Source organism: Diospyros lotus, chromosome 3 (genome assembly GCF_014633365.1).
Source record: "Diospyros lotus cultivar Yz01 chromosome 3, ASM1463336v1, whole genome shotgun sequence".
NCBI classification, from domain to species: Eukaryota; Viridiplantae; Streptophyta; class Magnoliopsida; order Ericales; family Ebenaceae; genus Diospyros; species Diospyros lotus.
Genome location: NC_068340.1, coordinates 42,600,616 through 42,617,551, shown reverse-complemented (window position 1 = coordinate 42,617,551; position 16,936 = coordinate 42,600,616). Strand labels below are relative to the sequence as shown.

Genomic DNA, 16,936 nt, shown 5'->3' with positions numbered 1-16,936 from the left:
GCGGACTCCGATGCTACGGTTGTTATCGGAATACTCAATATATCACAAGCCATCTTTGCAATAATTTTCCCTTTATTAGCTCGCTCTCTCCAATATGTCAAGACATCAAATGCTCCCGATATTGGAATCCTTGGCTCTTCCAAATAAATATCAAGTTGGGATTTTTCGGCATCGTTAGAAACTTGGCAATCAAATGCTTCAAAATCCTATCAAATAATCAAAAAAATAGTCAAGCAAATATTTATATCAATTATATATGAACAAGTGTTTTCAAAAAATATAGACTTACATCATATATATTTTTTGACTTCTTTGCTTGTTCACCTCCAATGGAAATTTGTGATCCACTAACATTTGAGGAAGGCATTGAACTTGAACTTGATAAACCATTGTTAACATATTCACCATAAAGCCTATACAAAGCCGTCTTCACCCTTTCCAACTTCTCTTCATAGTTATAAGGATTGAGTTTTGAATAAGTGTACCTCAAAAAGTTAAACTTCTTGGTTGGATCAAGAATCGCCCCAAATGCAAGAACCACTCTATAATCACTCCAATACTTATCAAATTTTTCTTTCATCCTTGCACTCATACTTGCAATCAACTCATCATCATTTTCCAAGTTAGATGTCAAGAGACACTCTATCCTCCAAATTTCCCCAAAATACAAATTAGATGTAGGGTAAGAGGATCCAGAAATCAAATTAGTGATAGTATAAAATGGCTTCAAGAATTCACAAATTATCTCCCCTCTTGTCCACTCATCACTTGATGGACATCACCTATAATTTTTATCACATAAGCTTAAACTATGAAATGCACGACGATACTTGAGTGCACTCTCAAGCATTATGTAGGTGCAGTTCCATCTAGTGACAACATCCGGTCTCAACCCAATTCCTGTATCAATTCCACCAACTTGCTCAATACATTGATAAAATTGTCTCATCCTAGCTTCTGAACCCCTCACATAATGAACACTTTGTCTTATTTTATGCAATGCCTCACTAGCTACCTTCAAACCATCTTGAACAATAAGGTTCAGTATATAAGCACAACATCTAATGTGAAAGAACTCTCCATTAAGCAACAAAGTATTCGACAAATTTAAATGTTCTTTCAATATATTTTGCATGTTGTCATTTGAAGTGGCATTGTCCAAAGTGAGGGAAATTTTTTTTTTCTCCAATCCCCAATCCTTTAAAAATTCCAACACCTTCAATGATAATTCATGTCCACTATGTGGTGGCTTCATATGAGCAAATGACAATATCTTACTATTTAACTTCCAATTGCCATCAACATAATGAACAGTAAGAGAAATAAATCCATGATTAGTGCATGCAGTCCAAACATCAAAAGTCAAACAAACTCTACCAGGAATTTGGGCCAATTGTTGTTTTAACTTCTCTTTCTCTATTTCATATGTTCTCAAGACATCCGTTTTAGCAGTATTTCTACAAATGAACTTACAATGTCCATTCAGAAACTTTTGGTAATTTCTAAACCCCTTCCAGTCAACCATATTAAAGGGAGTACCATGTGAAATAATCATCTGAGCAATAAGTTCACGATTTACTTTAGGATCAAATTTTTTTCTCTTCAACTTCCCTTCATAATCAATAAACATATCTCCCGCATCATTATACTTAGAAATCATCATACATTTAGGAATATGACGACTTAAATGAGAGGTTCCTGATTTAGATGGACATGAATATTCTTTACCACACCCCTTGCATTTACACCTTGGTTTGCCATCACTACCAACACCAATTTTCACAAAATGGTTCCACACATCAGAGGTTAAAATTTTAGGCTTTTTTGATTATGATTGTGAGATGGATTCCTCATTAACATTACTAGGGATTCCTCTCGAAATTTGATCATCACCATCCATTCTAAATTTCTAACAGAAGAATCCTCACTGTAAATAATTAAAATAATTCATTTTAAATAATTAACACAAAACTTTAAGCTTTAGCTAGGCAAATAATTAACAAAAAAACTTAACTTACCTTGCTTTAGCTAGGCAATAGAGGCAGGCGGCGTGAGCGAGGCAGTGAGCGAGAGAGGGCAAGGGGCTCGGGCGACAGAGGGGCGAGGGCGGCGAGGGAGGGCGAGGGGCGTGGGCGAGGGGCGCTGGTGATGGAGAGGGCGAGGGCGAGACAGAGGGTGAGCGAGGGCGAGAGCGAGGGGCGCGGGCCAGGGCGAGGGTGAGGGCGAGACAGAGGGCGAGCCAGGGAGAGAGCGAGGGGCGCGGGCGAGGACGAGGGCGAGGGCGAGGATGACAGAGGGCGAGACAAGGGTAAGGGCAAGGGCGAGGTAGAGGGTGAGGGCGAGGGCGACAGAGGGTGAGGATGACAGAGGGCGAGACGAGGGTGAGGGCGAGGGCGAGGCAGAGGGTTAGTGATAGGGCTTAATTGTATACATATTTTTATTTATTTTTTTATCTTAATCTTGTGCTATTTTTCCTACATAAATGTGTGTTTATATGAATTTTACATTGTTTTAATCTTGTTTTGTAGGAATCCAGCAAAGGAAATAAATTTGAAGACTTGGGCATAAAAAGAAAAAATATATATATTATAAAGTTAATTTTATAATTAATATTATAAATTAAAAAAATAAATAAATATTTTAAATAACTAATATTATAATATAATTAAAGCTATTATATTTAATAGTATATTAAATATTATATATATTATATTTTATCTTATATTATTTATATATAATATTATAATAACATAACTATTATATATATATATATTAATTGGCAGTGGCGTGAATGCCATGTGCATGTTTTTATATATATATATATATATATATTATTAAACAAATAAAAGGCAGTGGCTTGAATTGGGCTTGGCTAGGGCGGCCCATGTCATACATATATATATATATATTAATATGTGAACATGGGACAGGGAGCCAGCAGCCGCGCACACGATTGAAAGGAATTGGAGATTAAAACAAAAGAGGCTTGGAACTACGCACAGCGAAGCAATTGGGAAGCCGCGCATAGTGAGATTGAAGAAGAGAAGTAGCGGACACAAAAGGGGAAATTGAAGTCGCGAACAATACAAAGATTGGAGCCAGCAGCCGTGCCCAGATCTGTTTCAAATCTAGGACAGGGAGCCTCTCTGTTTCATTCATTTAATTTCTGTTTTTATTTTTATGTTAATAATGTCTAGTTAATTTATTTTAGCTAGGGTTTGGATGGATTTTAATTCTGGAATTATGTGAGTATTTGTTTGGTTTGATTCAAAACCCAATTATTATTTGTGTGAGGAATTTATATTGTTGTGTTTAATGCTTTAAAAGATTGGCCACCTTTTAATGATTTAATGATTTATGCATGACTGACTAAAGGATTGTTATAAATTAGATCCATAGGCAATATAAATCACATGTTTGACTATGAGATCGAAAGATGATTAACTCATGTGTGGGAATTGAGGAAGCTTAGTGAGTCAAATCCCCTTCCGAGATTAGAGGTTTCCAAAGAACTTAATGCTTATTTATTTCGTTGATATCTGCTCAGAAATCTGACAGTGAAATTGAATTAATAAAGGATTACTATGACTTGAGAAAGCTTATTAATTAATTGAGGGAAATCCACCATCACATGCAAATAATTATAAAATACTATAAATGTATTTATGGTTTTGAATCGGATTGAATAGATAATTCCATAACCTAGATTAAATGAAATCTAAACCCTAGTGCATTTATTAATTAATTTTTCTCACAAAGAATCCAGTTTTCCATTTATTTTCATTTTTCTTCATTGATTAATTAATTGGTTCAACTTAGGTTAATTTAGAATCGTTTTGGTATTGTGATCTAGTCCTCGTGAGATCGACATCTTTTCATCACTATATGCAAATTTGACTAAGGTACACTTGCCCGAATTAATTGTGCATAAAATCACACATCAGTTAGGGTGAGGGCGAGAGGCGAGGCTGAGGGTGGGGGGTTTTGTGGGCGATTAACGGGCCGGCGGGCCAAGCAAGCCAGCCCGGCCTGCCACTATTTGGCCCGCTGGGCCAAGCGGGCCGGGCCAAATCGGCCCGGCCTTAAATGGGCCAGCAAACTGCTGGCCCTAGCTCGGGCCCCAACGGGCCAGCCCGTCGGGCCGAGCCCATTTTGCCATCTCTAATTCTAGCTGGACTGTTCGGGCCCAATCTATTTTCTTTCTCGACCCATCTCTTAGCCTATGATGGTCCTATCCTGGCCCTATACTAATCTGCAGCAGCATCATTGCAATCTCTACTGGGTATTTGTGCGCTCGTCTTGGATCCCATCAGCATTAATAAGGGTCCAGTCAACGCCATGCTGCTACCTAGAAAACCTCACCGGTGCTAGTATTCAGTCCCATCATATGCAAAAGCACAGTACATGTAGAGAAGGCATCCCCTTCTATATTTAGCTGGTTCTCTTCAAAGCCGAGATACGCTTTCACTATCTGACTTGGTAATACACAACTTATTCCCTTACTTACTTGAACGTCGGAGTGCTTGCAGGTGCTGGCCGTCGGAATGCTAACTGAACCATCCAAATTTCTCTGGTGCGTATCATTTTTTCTCTTTTCTCGCTCATTTCTCAGAATGGGCAAATCGAATCACAGTCGACTAATTTCGAACGTCGACAATATCTATTCACATTCCTCATAAATAGTATTTATTTTTGATTGATTGATGAATTAATTAAATATTTAATATTCACATAATAATATATTAAAAAATTAATTATTAACATTGAAAAACTCATGTATTTAAGATTCATTATTAATTTTACAGTAATTAATATTTATTATTTCAAAGTAATTAAAAATTTTAAATTATTAATATAAATTATTAAATACAAATTATTAATGCAAGTTTTGAGAGAATTTTTTTTTTTCAAACCACCGTACTTTTATATATATAAAGATTATAACTGGCCAATTATCTATATCCTATTTAGTCAATTGCGAATAAGAGAGCCGCTTGGCCATGAAATGAGGGTGCATGGGAAGACTGTGAGCCTGACGGCTTCCTAATTTCATTCATCTAATTTCAACACCTCGAAGTTTGACTAACGGAATCGATCTCAATAAGTTGCAATCGAGAAGTGATGGTGCGCAGGATAACAGGGGGTGAAGCCACCTCGCCCTGAGTGGTGAGTCTCTCCACTTCAGTGTATGTAGTATATACAAAGTGAATATCAGCAATATATACAATTAGAATATAGAACGCATCGCCGTCGTCACCGTCACGCTATATATGCAGAAGCATCGGACCTTTTAAATTCTGGTGATAGTGCTCGAATCGCAGACTCGCAGTGACCCTCTCTGTTTCTCTCCTCTCCCTCCTCAATTATTCTGACCTTTTTCTGTGCGAGCAGAAAATGGAGGACCTGCCCTCTGGTTATCGTCCCAACGTCGGAGTCTGCCTCATCAATTCTGACAATCAGGTAAATCGTTACCAACACCCTTCTCTCTCTCTCTCTCTCTCTCTCTCTCTGCGGTACATCAACCCTAGACTTTGTTTCGAGTTTTTTGTACTAGGCCCCGTTTTCCCTCTGGTTTTAAGTATTTACTTAAGCCGCATGGTTTCTTTTTATTTTTTATTTTTTGCCTGAATTAGTTGTAGTTGTGTTTGTTTTGTTTGTTGAATTTGCTTGTTGACGCCTCATGTTGCGTGCATAATCTTTGGACCTCTTTCTGAAGTACGTCCTTCAACCAGATCAACTGTTTGAAAAATCAGCGATCGTTTTATGACAATCAAGCGGTCTATTGGCTCTCATATAATTGCTTTCTTTCTTTCCTTATTTATAGTTTTCTTTTTTGCTAGGATTTTCGGCCATTTGATTTTTCATAAATTAAATCTCCATGTTTATTTGCATTTTTCTCGCAGACATGGCTGTATCTATACCTACTGGGGCAGAGTACATGGATTTGTGTGGGCTTACTTGACACCAATCCATTTTTTTTTTTTTTTTTTTGGGGGGGGGGGGGGGGGGGGGGGGGGTGTGCGGAGAGGAAATGTAAACTGAAATTTTTTCATGATTTCATGATTTTCTAAGTTAGATTTTAGAGTGAAAGGGTGTCAATCTTCTTCAACTAACATTGATAAAAAAATTCCGACATACTTTTCTTTTAAGTTGCTGCATTTAAAAAGTCCTTGTGTGGTTTTTGCACGCACAGCGAGAGAGAGATTTGCTAGGGCAGTTGTCAACTTTCTTCAGTCAATACATGAAAAGTTCTAAACTATAATTTTTTAGCAATATAGATTGATTCAATCTTTAGTATTTGAAAATAAAGGAGATTAATTAGTGCAGTCATTATCATTCTTTAGTCAATAGATCCATTAAGTATTGAGTCTAAATATACAGCTTAGTAAAATTTTAGTTGTTTGAAGATCCTTATTACTTTTTATCAAATCAAGTATTTAGATTATATGCCAATTATAAGTTTTTAAACATAGATATTGGCCTTTCCTTGACCCTTTCTTGTATCACAAAAAAAAAAAAAAAAAGGTTACCAGGGTACCCATTGGACATGCTAGGAGTAGGACTATTCCTGATGCCCTTTCTTCATGCACGTGCATGTGTGCTTCATTAATGCTGCATCTTGAATTGATAGGTTATCTTTATGTATCTCCCTGTCATCTGATTTATGTCATCTTGGTGAAGATTTCATTTATTTGCATTTAAAGTGGGGGTGATACTGTCATATTTTTTTGGAATCAGTCTTAAAATGTGTTTCCTGGAATCAATTTGTGATTCCATATAAAAGAAATGGCATGATTGCATATGGGGTGAACTCCTGAATTTAATGGAAGAAGAATCGGTGAATAAATAATGAGATGATACTTTGATCTGTCTGAGAAAATATTGGCTGCACTGCTGCATATCTATACAGTGGCATATATATGTGTGTGTGTTCACTTGGTGCCTATATTTGCATGTACATGCTTGCTCATTTAAGCTCCTATCATCCATTTTAAGTATTGGTCAATTGTTTCCAAAGCTTTTACCAAAACTAAAACAGTTGTTTATGAAATGGTTTTTGTGACATAATTGGAATCTTAGGGTCTGTTCAGTTATAGAAAACAACAACAACAACAACATATCCACCCTTTATCCCACTATGTGGGGTCGGCTACATGAATTCTAGACTTCCATGTATTTCTGTCTTTTGTCATATCCTCATTTAGATCCATATATTTCATATCAAATTTTAATGTCTCTCTCAAAGTCTTCTTGGGTCTACCTCTACCTCTTTTTGTGACTAATTGTTCCATTTCATCAACTCTCCTCACAGGAGCGTCTCTTAGTCTCCTTCTCACATGACCAAACCATCTTAGTCTAGTCTCTCTCATCTTCTCCACAATTGGCACTACTCCTACCTTATTACGAATAACTTCATTTCTAATTTTATCCTTTCTTGTATGTTCGCACATCCATCTTAACATCCTCATCTCCGCTACACTCGTCTTTTGCTCATGTTGGTATTTGACTGCCCAACATTCTGAGCCATACAACAGGACTGGTCTTATAGCTGTCCTATAAAATTTTCCTTTCAATTTTAATGGGATTTTACCATCACATAACACCCCCGATGCATTTCTCCATTTTAGCCAACCTGCCTTAATTCTATGTGCGACATCCTCGTGGATTTCTCCATCTTTTTGAATCACTGATCCCAAATATCGAAAATGGTCTTTTCTTTGTAAGATTTGGTCTTCTAATTTTATTATAACATCATCCACTCTTGCATTTTTACTAAATTTGCATTCCATATATTCTGTTTTCTTTCTACTTAATTTAAATCCTTTAGATTCTAAATTGTTTCTCCACAACTCAAGCTTAGTGTTCACTCCGTCTTTTGTTTCATCCACCAACACTATGTCGTCTGCAAATAGCATACACCATGGCACATCTGTCTGAATATCTTTAGTGAGTTCATCCATTACTAGGGCAAATTAGTATGGGCTTAGTGCAGAACCTTGATGCAGTCCTATTGTAGTTGTAAATGGTTCAGTATCCCCTCCGCATGTTCTGACCCTTGTCTCTACACCATGATACATGTCCTTAAGGGCTTGTATATAGGCTATTTTGACTCTTTTTTTCTCTAAAACCCTCCATAATACTTCTCTAGGGACCCTATCATAGGCCTTTTCTAGATCTATAAACACTATATGTTCGGTTATAGAAAATATTTTCTAATTTTTCAACTCCAATTTTACAACTAAACATGCTCTAACATTTCATTTTTCAAAAAGCAATAGCATTCTTTTCCAGAAAATTTAGACGATCTTTTTGATGTTTTCCAATTCATAGTATAAAATTGAAAAATTAGAAAATTGAGTTTTCTATTTTACAGTTGGAGATTCAATTATTCAATAGAAAATTGGAGAGAAAATGTTTTCTACATCTAAACAGGCCCTTGATGTTGTTCTTTTGCAATTTTTTTTCTCTTTAGTAGTATCCTGCATAGTTCTGAAGCAAAGAGGCATGAATCTCTTAGTTTTGGCACACTTTACCAACTTTGAATTTCTTCAATATTAACCCCACAAATACATATATACAGGTTGATGCCATCCTCAATCCTCATTTTGTCTGAGAGAATATCTAGGAACCACTTGTTGCACTTGTTGATTAAAGGCCCAAAAATTAGGTTAATGGTGCACAATTTCTGAAGTGTATTTAAACTACTTTTTTTTCTATTGTCAGAAAGAACTGAAATTTTGGTCAAGAAAACTGTATCTAGGACACCCAAATATGTGGATACCTCAGCCTTCTAATGTCTTCTTTCTCCTTTCATGCCTGATAATATATTATATTCATGTCTTGACTATGGGGGTTCAATCAATGGAGGCTGGGGGGAAAGTAGGGAGGGTGATGGGTTATGAAGTATATTAGATTTATTTGTTACCTAGAGTCCACATTCCTCTTATTTCAATTTATTACAACTTTATAGATGCATGTCAAGAGATGGTAATCCTCTTTGAGTAACTTGCAGGTTTTTGTGGCTTCAAGATTGAATGTTCCAGGAGCATGGCAGATGCCCCAGGTGATACTGCTATGAAAGATTTCTTTATTACTATTATATTTTCTTCATATTAGACAAGTAATAATGCTAAGGATTGGACAAAATTCATAACTGTGTTCTACTAGGATGCCAATAAGGTGGCATTCATTTTCACCCTCTATTAGAGAATTTCAATCCAGGCACCTTCACTACATGTTTTAAGAACCCTTAACTGTCAAAATCTCAAGGGCTTGCCTTCTCAGGGAACATCAATTAGCAGTTAGTTTTAGGTACATGAAAACCTGAACAAACCTGGTTAGCATTACTACCAAGTCATGCAAGCCATTTATTTTCCCCAAAATTTTCCTATTGTAGGAGTGGTTGCTTAAAGGCTAAGTCTTCTACATCCTTGGTGTGATTTTTTTTTTTTTTTGTAATGTATTGAGCATATTGGTTGTTATTCTTTGAAAATACCTAGTGGGGTATAGATATATGATCTTGCAATGTAATGTCAAAATTTTACTATTATTGACATTTATTTGATGAAAGTGTTTTGCTCTTGCATGAAATCTTTACTGATTTTCTTGACTTCTTTTCCGAGTCTTACATTTTACTGAGTGTGGTGTTAATTTTGAGCAAATAATACCATATGATTTTGCCATTGCACCAAGAATAAGCAGCTATTCAAGCCACGTCTTGCACTACCTATAACAATGTTTGTGGGGGCTTTGCCTATTGCGTACTTGTGTAGTGCGGACGAAGAGACAGAAAAACAAGTTCCTAATTAGGACTAGAAGCAATGCATAATCAACACTGGAATGACAATATGATATTTTTGGGTTTGAAAAAACCTCAAATATTGAATTAGGATAATAAGGCCACAAACAAAGTGCCTGAGAAGATAACTTATACCAGGCTTACAATGGATATAAATCACTAATCTCAGCTATACATTTAAAGGGTGGTGTTTATAAATCTTAAATTCAAAGGCACTGCTTAATGATGAAAGAGAGTTGTACAAGCCAAAAATCAGCACTTGGCAGCACATAGAAGCCAAGATGAGGAAGAATTTCTTGCCAGCTGATTACACCTGGGTTGTACAAGAAGTTCCATTCATTTCAGAAAAATGGATTGAGGCTAGAGGAGTATACTTCTGAATTTAAGAATCTTTCTAACAAAAAAATGCCATCCCGTTATGTTGCTGGTTGATTAAATCCATAAGAGATGATATGGGGGCAGTTCATTTATATAAGCTTAAGATGCTCGATAATATGCCTTCGTGGCTGAGAAGAGAGTTTCCCCATGCAGTGATCCCAACATTGTTCAGAGTGCTTAGAATGATCAAAAGGCCCATTGGAGTAGTCAAGGGAGTGTCACAACCAACAAAGCAGTTATCGTGAATGAAGGTAAATGAAGGGAAGAATATTATGCATTATGGGGGCCAAACCAGCTCTTTTTATGGTATTTTAAAAACTGGCAATGGCTCAAAAATTAGATGTTTTACCTGTTTGAGAGGGGCCATAACTCTTATGCTTGTGCGCATAAAGGGTGAATCTTGCTGGTGAAGATTAGATACGTCATACGAACTTCCAAATGCATGTTCTTTGTTATGGTAAAGCGTGTGGCTTGGTTAGTGATGGAAGAAGCATGGAGAATATTGTTTTAAAAGAATTGAAGCTGCACACTGAAAAAGGAAATAAGATATTGGTAACATCCTGATGTTTGGTCAAATTTACCATGGGCAGGAACTTGGATGATGAAGCTTTGTGCAAGTAGTGTCCATGAATGTCGGTCACATTCTTTTAAGCAGACCTTGTTATATGATCATGATATGGATCATCACACCAAATGCAATACTTATTCCTTTTGTAACGGCATTAAGAATTATACCTCACATCCTTTAAGAAAGAAGTTATAGAATAACCTATTTTGTCTTGTAAAGGCAGTAAAAGTCAATTGGTTTTTATATGCTCAAAAATTTCAAGTTGAGAGGAAAGAACTTGGAGTAATATATTTTTTTGGAAGGTATGATTGTGAAGAGTGACCAAGTTGAAAATTTGTCTCTGTTGAAGTGTATAAGTATACAAGTAAGGCTAATATACTCTTGTATATATATCTTGTATTATACACTTAGAAATACTGAATATTTTATTCCACTACATGGTATCATAGCCAACTTCCAAACCCTAACCCTAACTAGTATCGCCATCATCGTCAACTTCACCATCACCACTCATAGATTGCCATCAACTTCATTTGTTTTACGTTTGCCACCATGTCTCTTTCATTTATTTCTGTTAGTCAACTAACTCATAATCTTAATTGCGCCATCACCTTTTTGTTTGATTTTGTTTTTGTTAAGGATCGAAGGACCAGACAAAGGATTGGCAGTATGAGTCTTAGGGGCTCTACTATTTGTCTCAACCTATTTCACTAGTGGCTTGCACAACTACCACTACACATCCATTGTCGATTAAGGCACTAGTCTCTATCTTGTTCCAAGAAGATGGGTCCTAGTTTGTCTAGTCTCCCTACTTTAGAGAGCGAGTCTTGTCAACTTGAAAAACATAGTCATAGCTCTTTCCCAATTCGAGTTGGTAAGCATGTTAGTTCTCCTTTTTCAATTAACCATTTTGGGGTATGGGGTCCTAGTCGTGTCAGTTCAAAACAATATTTTCGTTGTTTTATAACCTTTGTTGTTGATTTTTCCCACACTACATGGTTATATTTAATGACGCATCTTTCCAAATTGTATTATGTCTTTATTGCCTTTTGTGCTGAATTCAAACTCAATTTAATGTGCCTATTTGAGTTGTTCATAGTGATTATGCTCTTGAATATATGTCATCACCCTTTAAATCTTATATGGCATCAAAATGGTTTCTTCACCAAACCTATCGTCTTGGCACGCCACATCAAAATGGAGTTCTTGGATGAAATAATCGTCATTTAATTGAGACTGCATGCACACTCCTCCATATGCATGTTCCCCTCTAGTATTGGGATGACGTTGTCTTAACAACATGCTACTTGATTAACCAAATTCCCTCATCTGTCCTTAATGATCAAGTTCCTTCTTCGTATCTTTGTGTGTACTTGTTTTGTACATTAGCTTGCTCCTATTCATGGTAAGTTGTCAGCGCGTTCTCTCAAATGTGTTTTTCTTGGTTATTGATGTTTTTAAAAAGGATATAGTTGCTACTCTCCCAAGTTAGCTCGCTATTTTGTTTTGGTTGATGTTACTTTTTTTGAGTCATCTTATTTTCTTCTTTTTTGCGTTGCCCAAGTATGTGTCAAATAGCCTACCTTGGTTTATTCCCTTTATTGATATTCCTTCTCCTTCTCCACCCTTGTCTTCATCTTACCTTGATTGCCCTGATCTTAAAACCTATCAACAGTATCCTCAGCATGTGAACCCACTAACAAAGCTCGTCGTTTGACTCATCCTTCATGCAGATTGGCCTTCCACCTTTGGTTCCTCTCCCATTATTCTTGATCTTGACTTGCCTATTACTCTTCGTACAGGTACTTAGTGCTACACTACTCAACACCCCATTTCACATTTTGATAGTGTTGTAATAATTCTCGACAACACACACACTCGATTTCCTCTCACGACAAACACAATCTCTCACTCATGATTTAGAACAGAAATAGGAATACAAGAATTAACACAGAATCAAAGCACTCACACACAAGACAAATAATTTATCCTGGTTTTTAGAACTCCTTGAAGGAGAACCTACATCCAGACTGATGGGACTTTGCTCTTCACTATCTTGAAATCGGAAACACAAGATTCCATGCACTGTTGACTCACAAACACAAGATTACATGCATTGTTGACTCACTCTCAGCCCTATTACCAGACTAAGCACTACCCGAAGATTACAAAGTAACGCTTTAATCTCACGTACATACACAACACATTCTCTTCCCACAAGATAGATTGCAAAAACAGAATAAAAGACGAGACCCCCGAGCCCTTCTATTTATAGACTATAGAGGGCGGGATTTACAAAGAAATATTTTAACCACCTGCAGTTGCAAAATTACCCGTAACTAATAGGCTTCTAAGACTTAATCTACTGCCTTCTAACCGACCTTTCTCTACTGTGTCTAATCCTTAGGCAAACATTTCAACAAATAGTTATCACTCTTTATGTCCTGGCTATTCTGTCTTTGTCTCTTCTTTGTTTTTTGTCTCTCTTTCTAAAACTATTGCAGAAGCCCTATCCCATCCAGGCTAGCAAGATGCTATAGTTGAAAAAATGTTTGTTTTATATTCCAATGGAACTTTAGACTTGGTACCTCTTCTAAAGGGTAAGTTTATTGTTGGATGTTGTTAGGTGTTTACTATTAAGATTGGTCTTGATGGCCACATTGATCGCCTCAAGGCCTGCCTTGTAGCAAAAGGGTGTATTCAAATTTTTAGCCTTGATTATGGAGACACAAAGACACCTTTCTCCTATTGGCAAGATATTCGTTGTTCCTCTCTTGTCTCTTGCTGCTATGTTTCATTAACCTATTCATCAGTTAGATATCAAGAATTCTTCATGGTGATTTAAAGGAAGAGTTGTATATAGAGCAACCTCCTAGGTTTGTTTCTTAGGGGAAGTCTAGCCTATTGTGTCACTTGCAAAAATCCTTATATGGCTTAAAGCAATCTCTTCGAGCTTAGTTTGTTCAATCAGTTCAATTGTCCTAGAGTTTAGGTTAACTCGGAGTGGAGCTAATCATTTCGTCATTTATCACTCTCAATCTAGTTGTCATATTCTCCTCGTGATATATGTTGATGATATAATTATTACAAGAAATAATGATGTTGGTATCACCAAGTGGAAAGCTCAACTTTGACGACAATTTCAAACCAAGGATTTGGGTCCCTTGAAATATTTTCTTGATATTGAGGTGGCTTAGTCAAAGCAAGGAATCCATATTTCTCAAAGTAAGTATGTCGTGGATATGCTTGAAGGACAAGGATACTTGGATGTAAGCTTAAATCTACCCTTATGGACCCCAATATCAAGTTGCTTCTAGGATAAGGGAAGCTTATATTTGACCCCAGGTGCTATTATAAATCAATTGGCAAGCTTAATTATCTCACAATCACTCATCTTGATATCTCATTTGTTAAGAGTGGTAAGTCCTAGATTCACCTTGTGATAGTCACTAGGATGCAATGATTCATAATCTTTGATATAATAAAGGCGCCCCTAGTCGTAATGTGATGTATCAAGATCATGGACACAACTAGATTGTGGGATATACAAATGTTGATTGGGTGGGATCTCCTATTGAAAGACGATCCACATTTGGTTACCGTGTATTTGTTTGTGGCAATTTAGTCTCTTGGAAGAGTAAGAAACAAAATGTTGTTTCCAATGACTGTAACACCCCGCCTTACAGGGCATTAATATATGCTAGGATTTTTTTTTTATATCAAACATAAACTAACAATAAATCCTCAACATAACATTTATACATTAACACTCCCAAACATGGTGAAGGAGTGATACACTTTAAACATAAGCGGATGCAAGATCAGAACCTACAAGAAACCTTGAAAACATACATGTACGTACACATCGTTCACCCAACCTAATATTACAAATATTGCTAAAACCTTAAACAATACAACTGAATGAAATAGATGGTCCTAGCCTTACATGGGGGCCACAAATTTCCGTCAAGCTCATGCCTCCATCACTTCCTTGCCCTTCCGGCCGCTTGTCTCACCTGGAACGTGGAATATTCCAGGGATATAGTCCAATATTAGAAGATGAAATCTTCTAAGTGAGGGTTAATAAGTAAGAATGAATGAATGATGCATGGACATTTATAAACAAATACCCTAGTGTAACTTCCCTGGCCCACTAGCCTGGCACGAAACCCTAGGCAGAATTCCGAACCTTTGCAGGATAATCCTAACGTTATTCCATCAATTGCCCTTGAGGAATTACGGTTACACTCTTAGGGTGACATCCCAATCCCATGTACGAGTTTTAATATGACAATAATATTATGTTATACATACCTCACGACTTTTCATGCAACAATATATGAAGATGATCATAACATACGTAGATATCATGCATAGAAAGGTAATCATATCGTATATGAGTTATAGGGACAAAACCACTCACCTTAAAACAGAAATTCGACTTGCCTCGATTTGCGTGTCAACCTCGAAAATATTACAAATTGTCAAGATCCTTGGCCAAATCACTTCCTGGCCAATAATTTCCAAGAAAAATTAATAATCTAATTTTTCTAGACTTTTCCTTATTTTTCTCTATTTTTCTTATTTTTTCTCTAATTTTTTTATAGCCATAAATTCTTCCAAAATTACTAATAAAGTATTTTCTTCAATTTTTTCCTCATGAAAATTCCTACAATAAAATTTATAATCTCCATAAATTGTTTTGGAATTTTTCAAAACCTCTTCCTATTTTTTTCTAATTAAGTTTTCTTTCGAAAATTCAAAATAATTCTTTCATCATGAAATTTCCAAAATAAAAATTCATAAATGTAAACTATTCATTTTTCTTGTATTTCTGGATATTTTTCCATAATTTTATCCATCTTATTTCTATTTTTACTCTATTTTTCTTTATTTTCAGCATTTAAAAATAATAAAAATTATCTTCGATCATCTTCTCCGGCGCCGGCACACCAGAAAATTAAACTGACTATACCAAAAGATAGCTTACCTTGAGTTGATCACTCTGGCCAAATTTGAGGTTGAAACAACACTTGGAAGACCTTCATTCGAGCAAAAATCAGTCTGGCTCCGGCGAGATTCGATTTTTCCGGTGAAGCTCCGATCACCCCTCAAATGAACTCCAAAATTCCTCAAACTTTCCAGAAATGATCCTCACCTCATGGGAAACAAAAGCCCTATGGTTTGGTGCCTCAATTTGTTCAAAAATAAGGTCGATTTGAAGCTCAAATCTTATAAAAGTCTAGGCCACCATATCCTCTATTTATAGGCGATTTCGGGCCCTTAAATGATGGATCTTGCTTCAATCAAGGCCTCTGATGTCTCCTTTTGCCCTTAACAAGTCCAAAATCCATCGAAAGAGCTTCATTTTCGTGATCTAAGTGGCCAAACTTTCGGTCACTTTTTCTTCAATTTCCGGCCATCCCATTGCTTGTTGTCGGCCAAGCCCTTTACAAAAGATGCTCCCTGAGCAACCCTCGTGCCATCCCTGTGGTCGATTTCGGTGATTTGATGGGTTGGTCAGCCATGGTTGTTTGGAGGTTTTCTTAAAATTGCATTTTGGCCCCTCAAACTTTGGCTCTCTCACTTTGGCCCATTTCACCAAGCCCCTCGACTTTTAATAATTGCCTATAGGTCCCTCAAGTCCTAAAACATCATTTTAACCCTTGAGAATTCCAAAAAAATATCATTTCGGCTTCCCTCTAGCAATTTTGAAAAATTGCACTTAGGCCCGAATCTTCGTTTTGGCCCTAAACCTTTTCGTTTCTTCTTGAAACCACTAAAGAGTTGTTCTACATACTAAATATGAACTTTCTTGCAGTTCCGTTGACCCCTCAAAGGTCTCCTGCATTGATTCGGTTTTTCAGTCAAAATCATAGCTGTATTTTTAGCTGTATCGAAAATCATTCTTGATCCAATTTCTTTCGATGCTAAAAATCATTTCTTGAAATTCTTAATAGGTATATGCCTATTTTTTTTAGGTATATGAGCCCTCGGGCGTTCCCTTTGGTCGATTCAGATATTTTCTCGGATATAAAGTTAGTTTGGTACTCCCCAATTAAAGTTAGTTTTATGAAAAATGCTTGGTTTGTAAGTGATTTATGTTCCTCGAAAATGTTTTCATCATATTGACATGCCCTGAAATGTATTCATCACGTAGACTGCATACATGACATGACTATGAAATGCAT

General features: G+C 36.5%; 1 protein-coding gene across 9 annotated transcripts in view; it reads left to right on the top strand.

Moving 5' to 3' along the window:
* The first annotated feature begins 5,033 nt into the window (after positions 1–5,033).
* Positions 5,034–16,936, top strand: part of LOC127798120 (nudix hydrolase 25) — a 38,592-nt gene continuing 26,689 nt past the window's right edge. For 4 of the 9 annotated variants that reach the window (XR_008022331.1, XR_008022332.1, XR_008022333.1 and 1 more), the window contains exons 1-2: positions 5,173–5,460; positions 9,014–9,064. Coding sequence is in view for 4 of the 9 variants with exons in the window: in XM_052331450.1 (XP_052187410.1) it covers positions 5,395–5,460; positions 9,014–9,064 (117 nt within the window). In the remaining 5 variants the exon portion in view is untranslated. The other 5 variants (XM_052331450.1, XM_052331447.1, XM_052331449.1 and 2 more) reach the window with 5 other exon arrangements.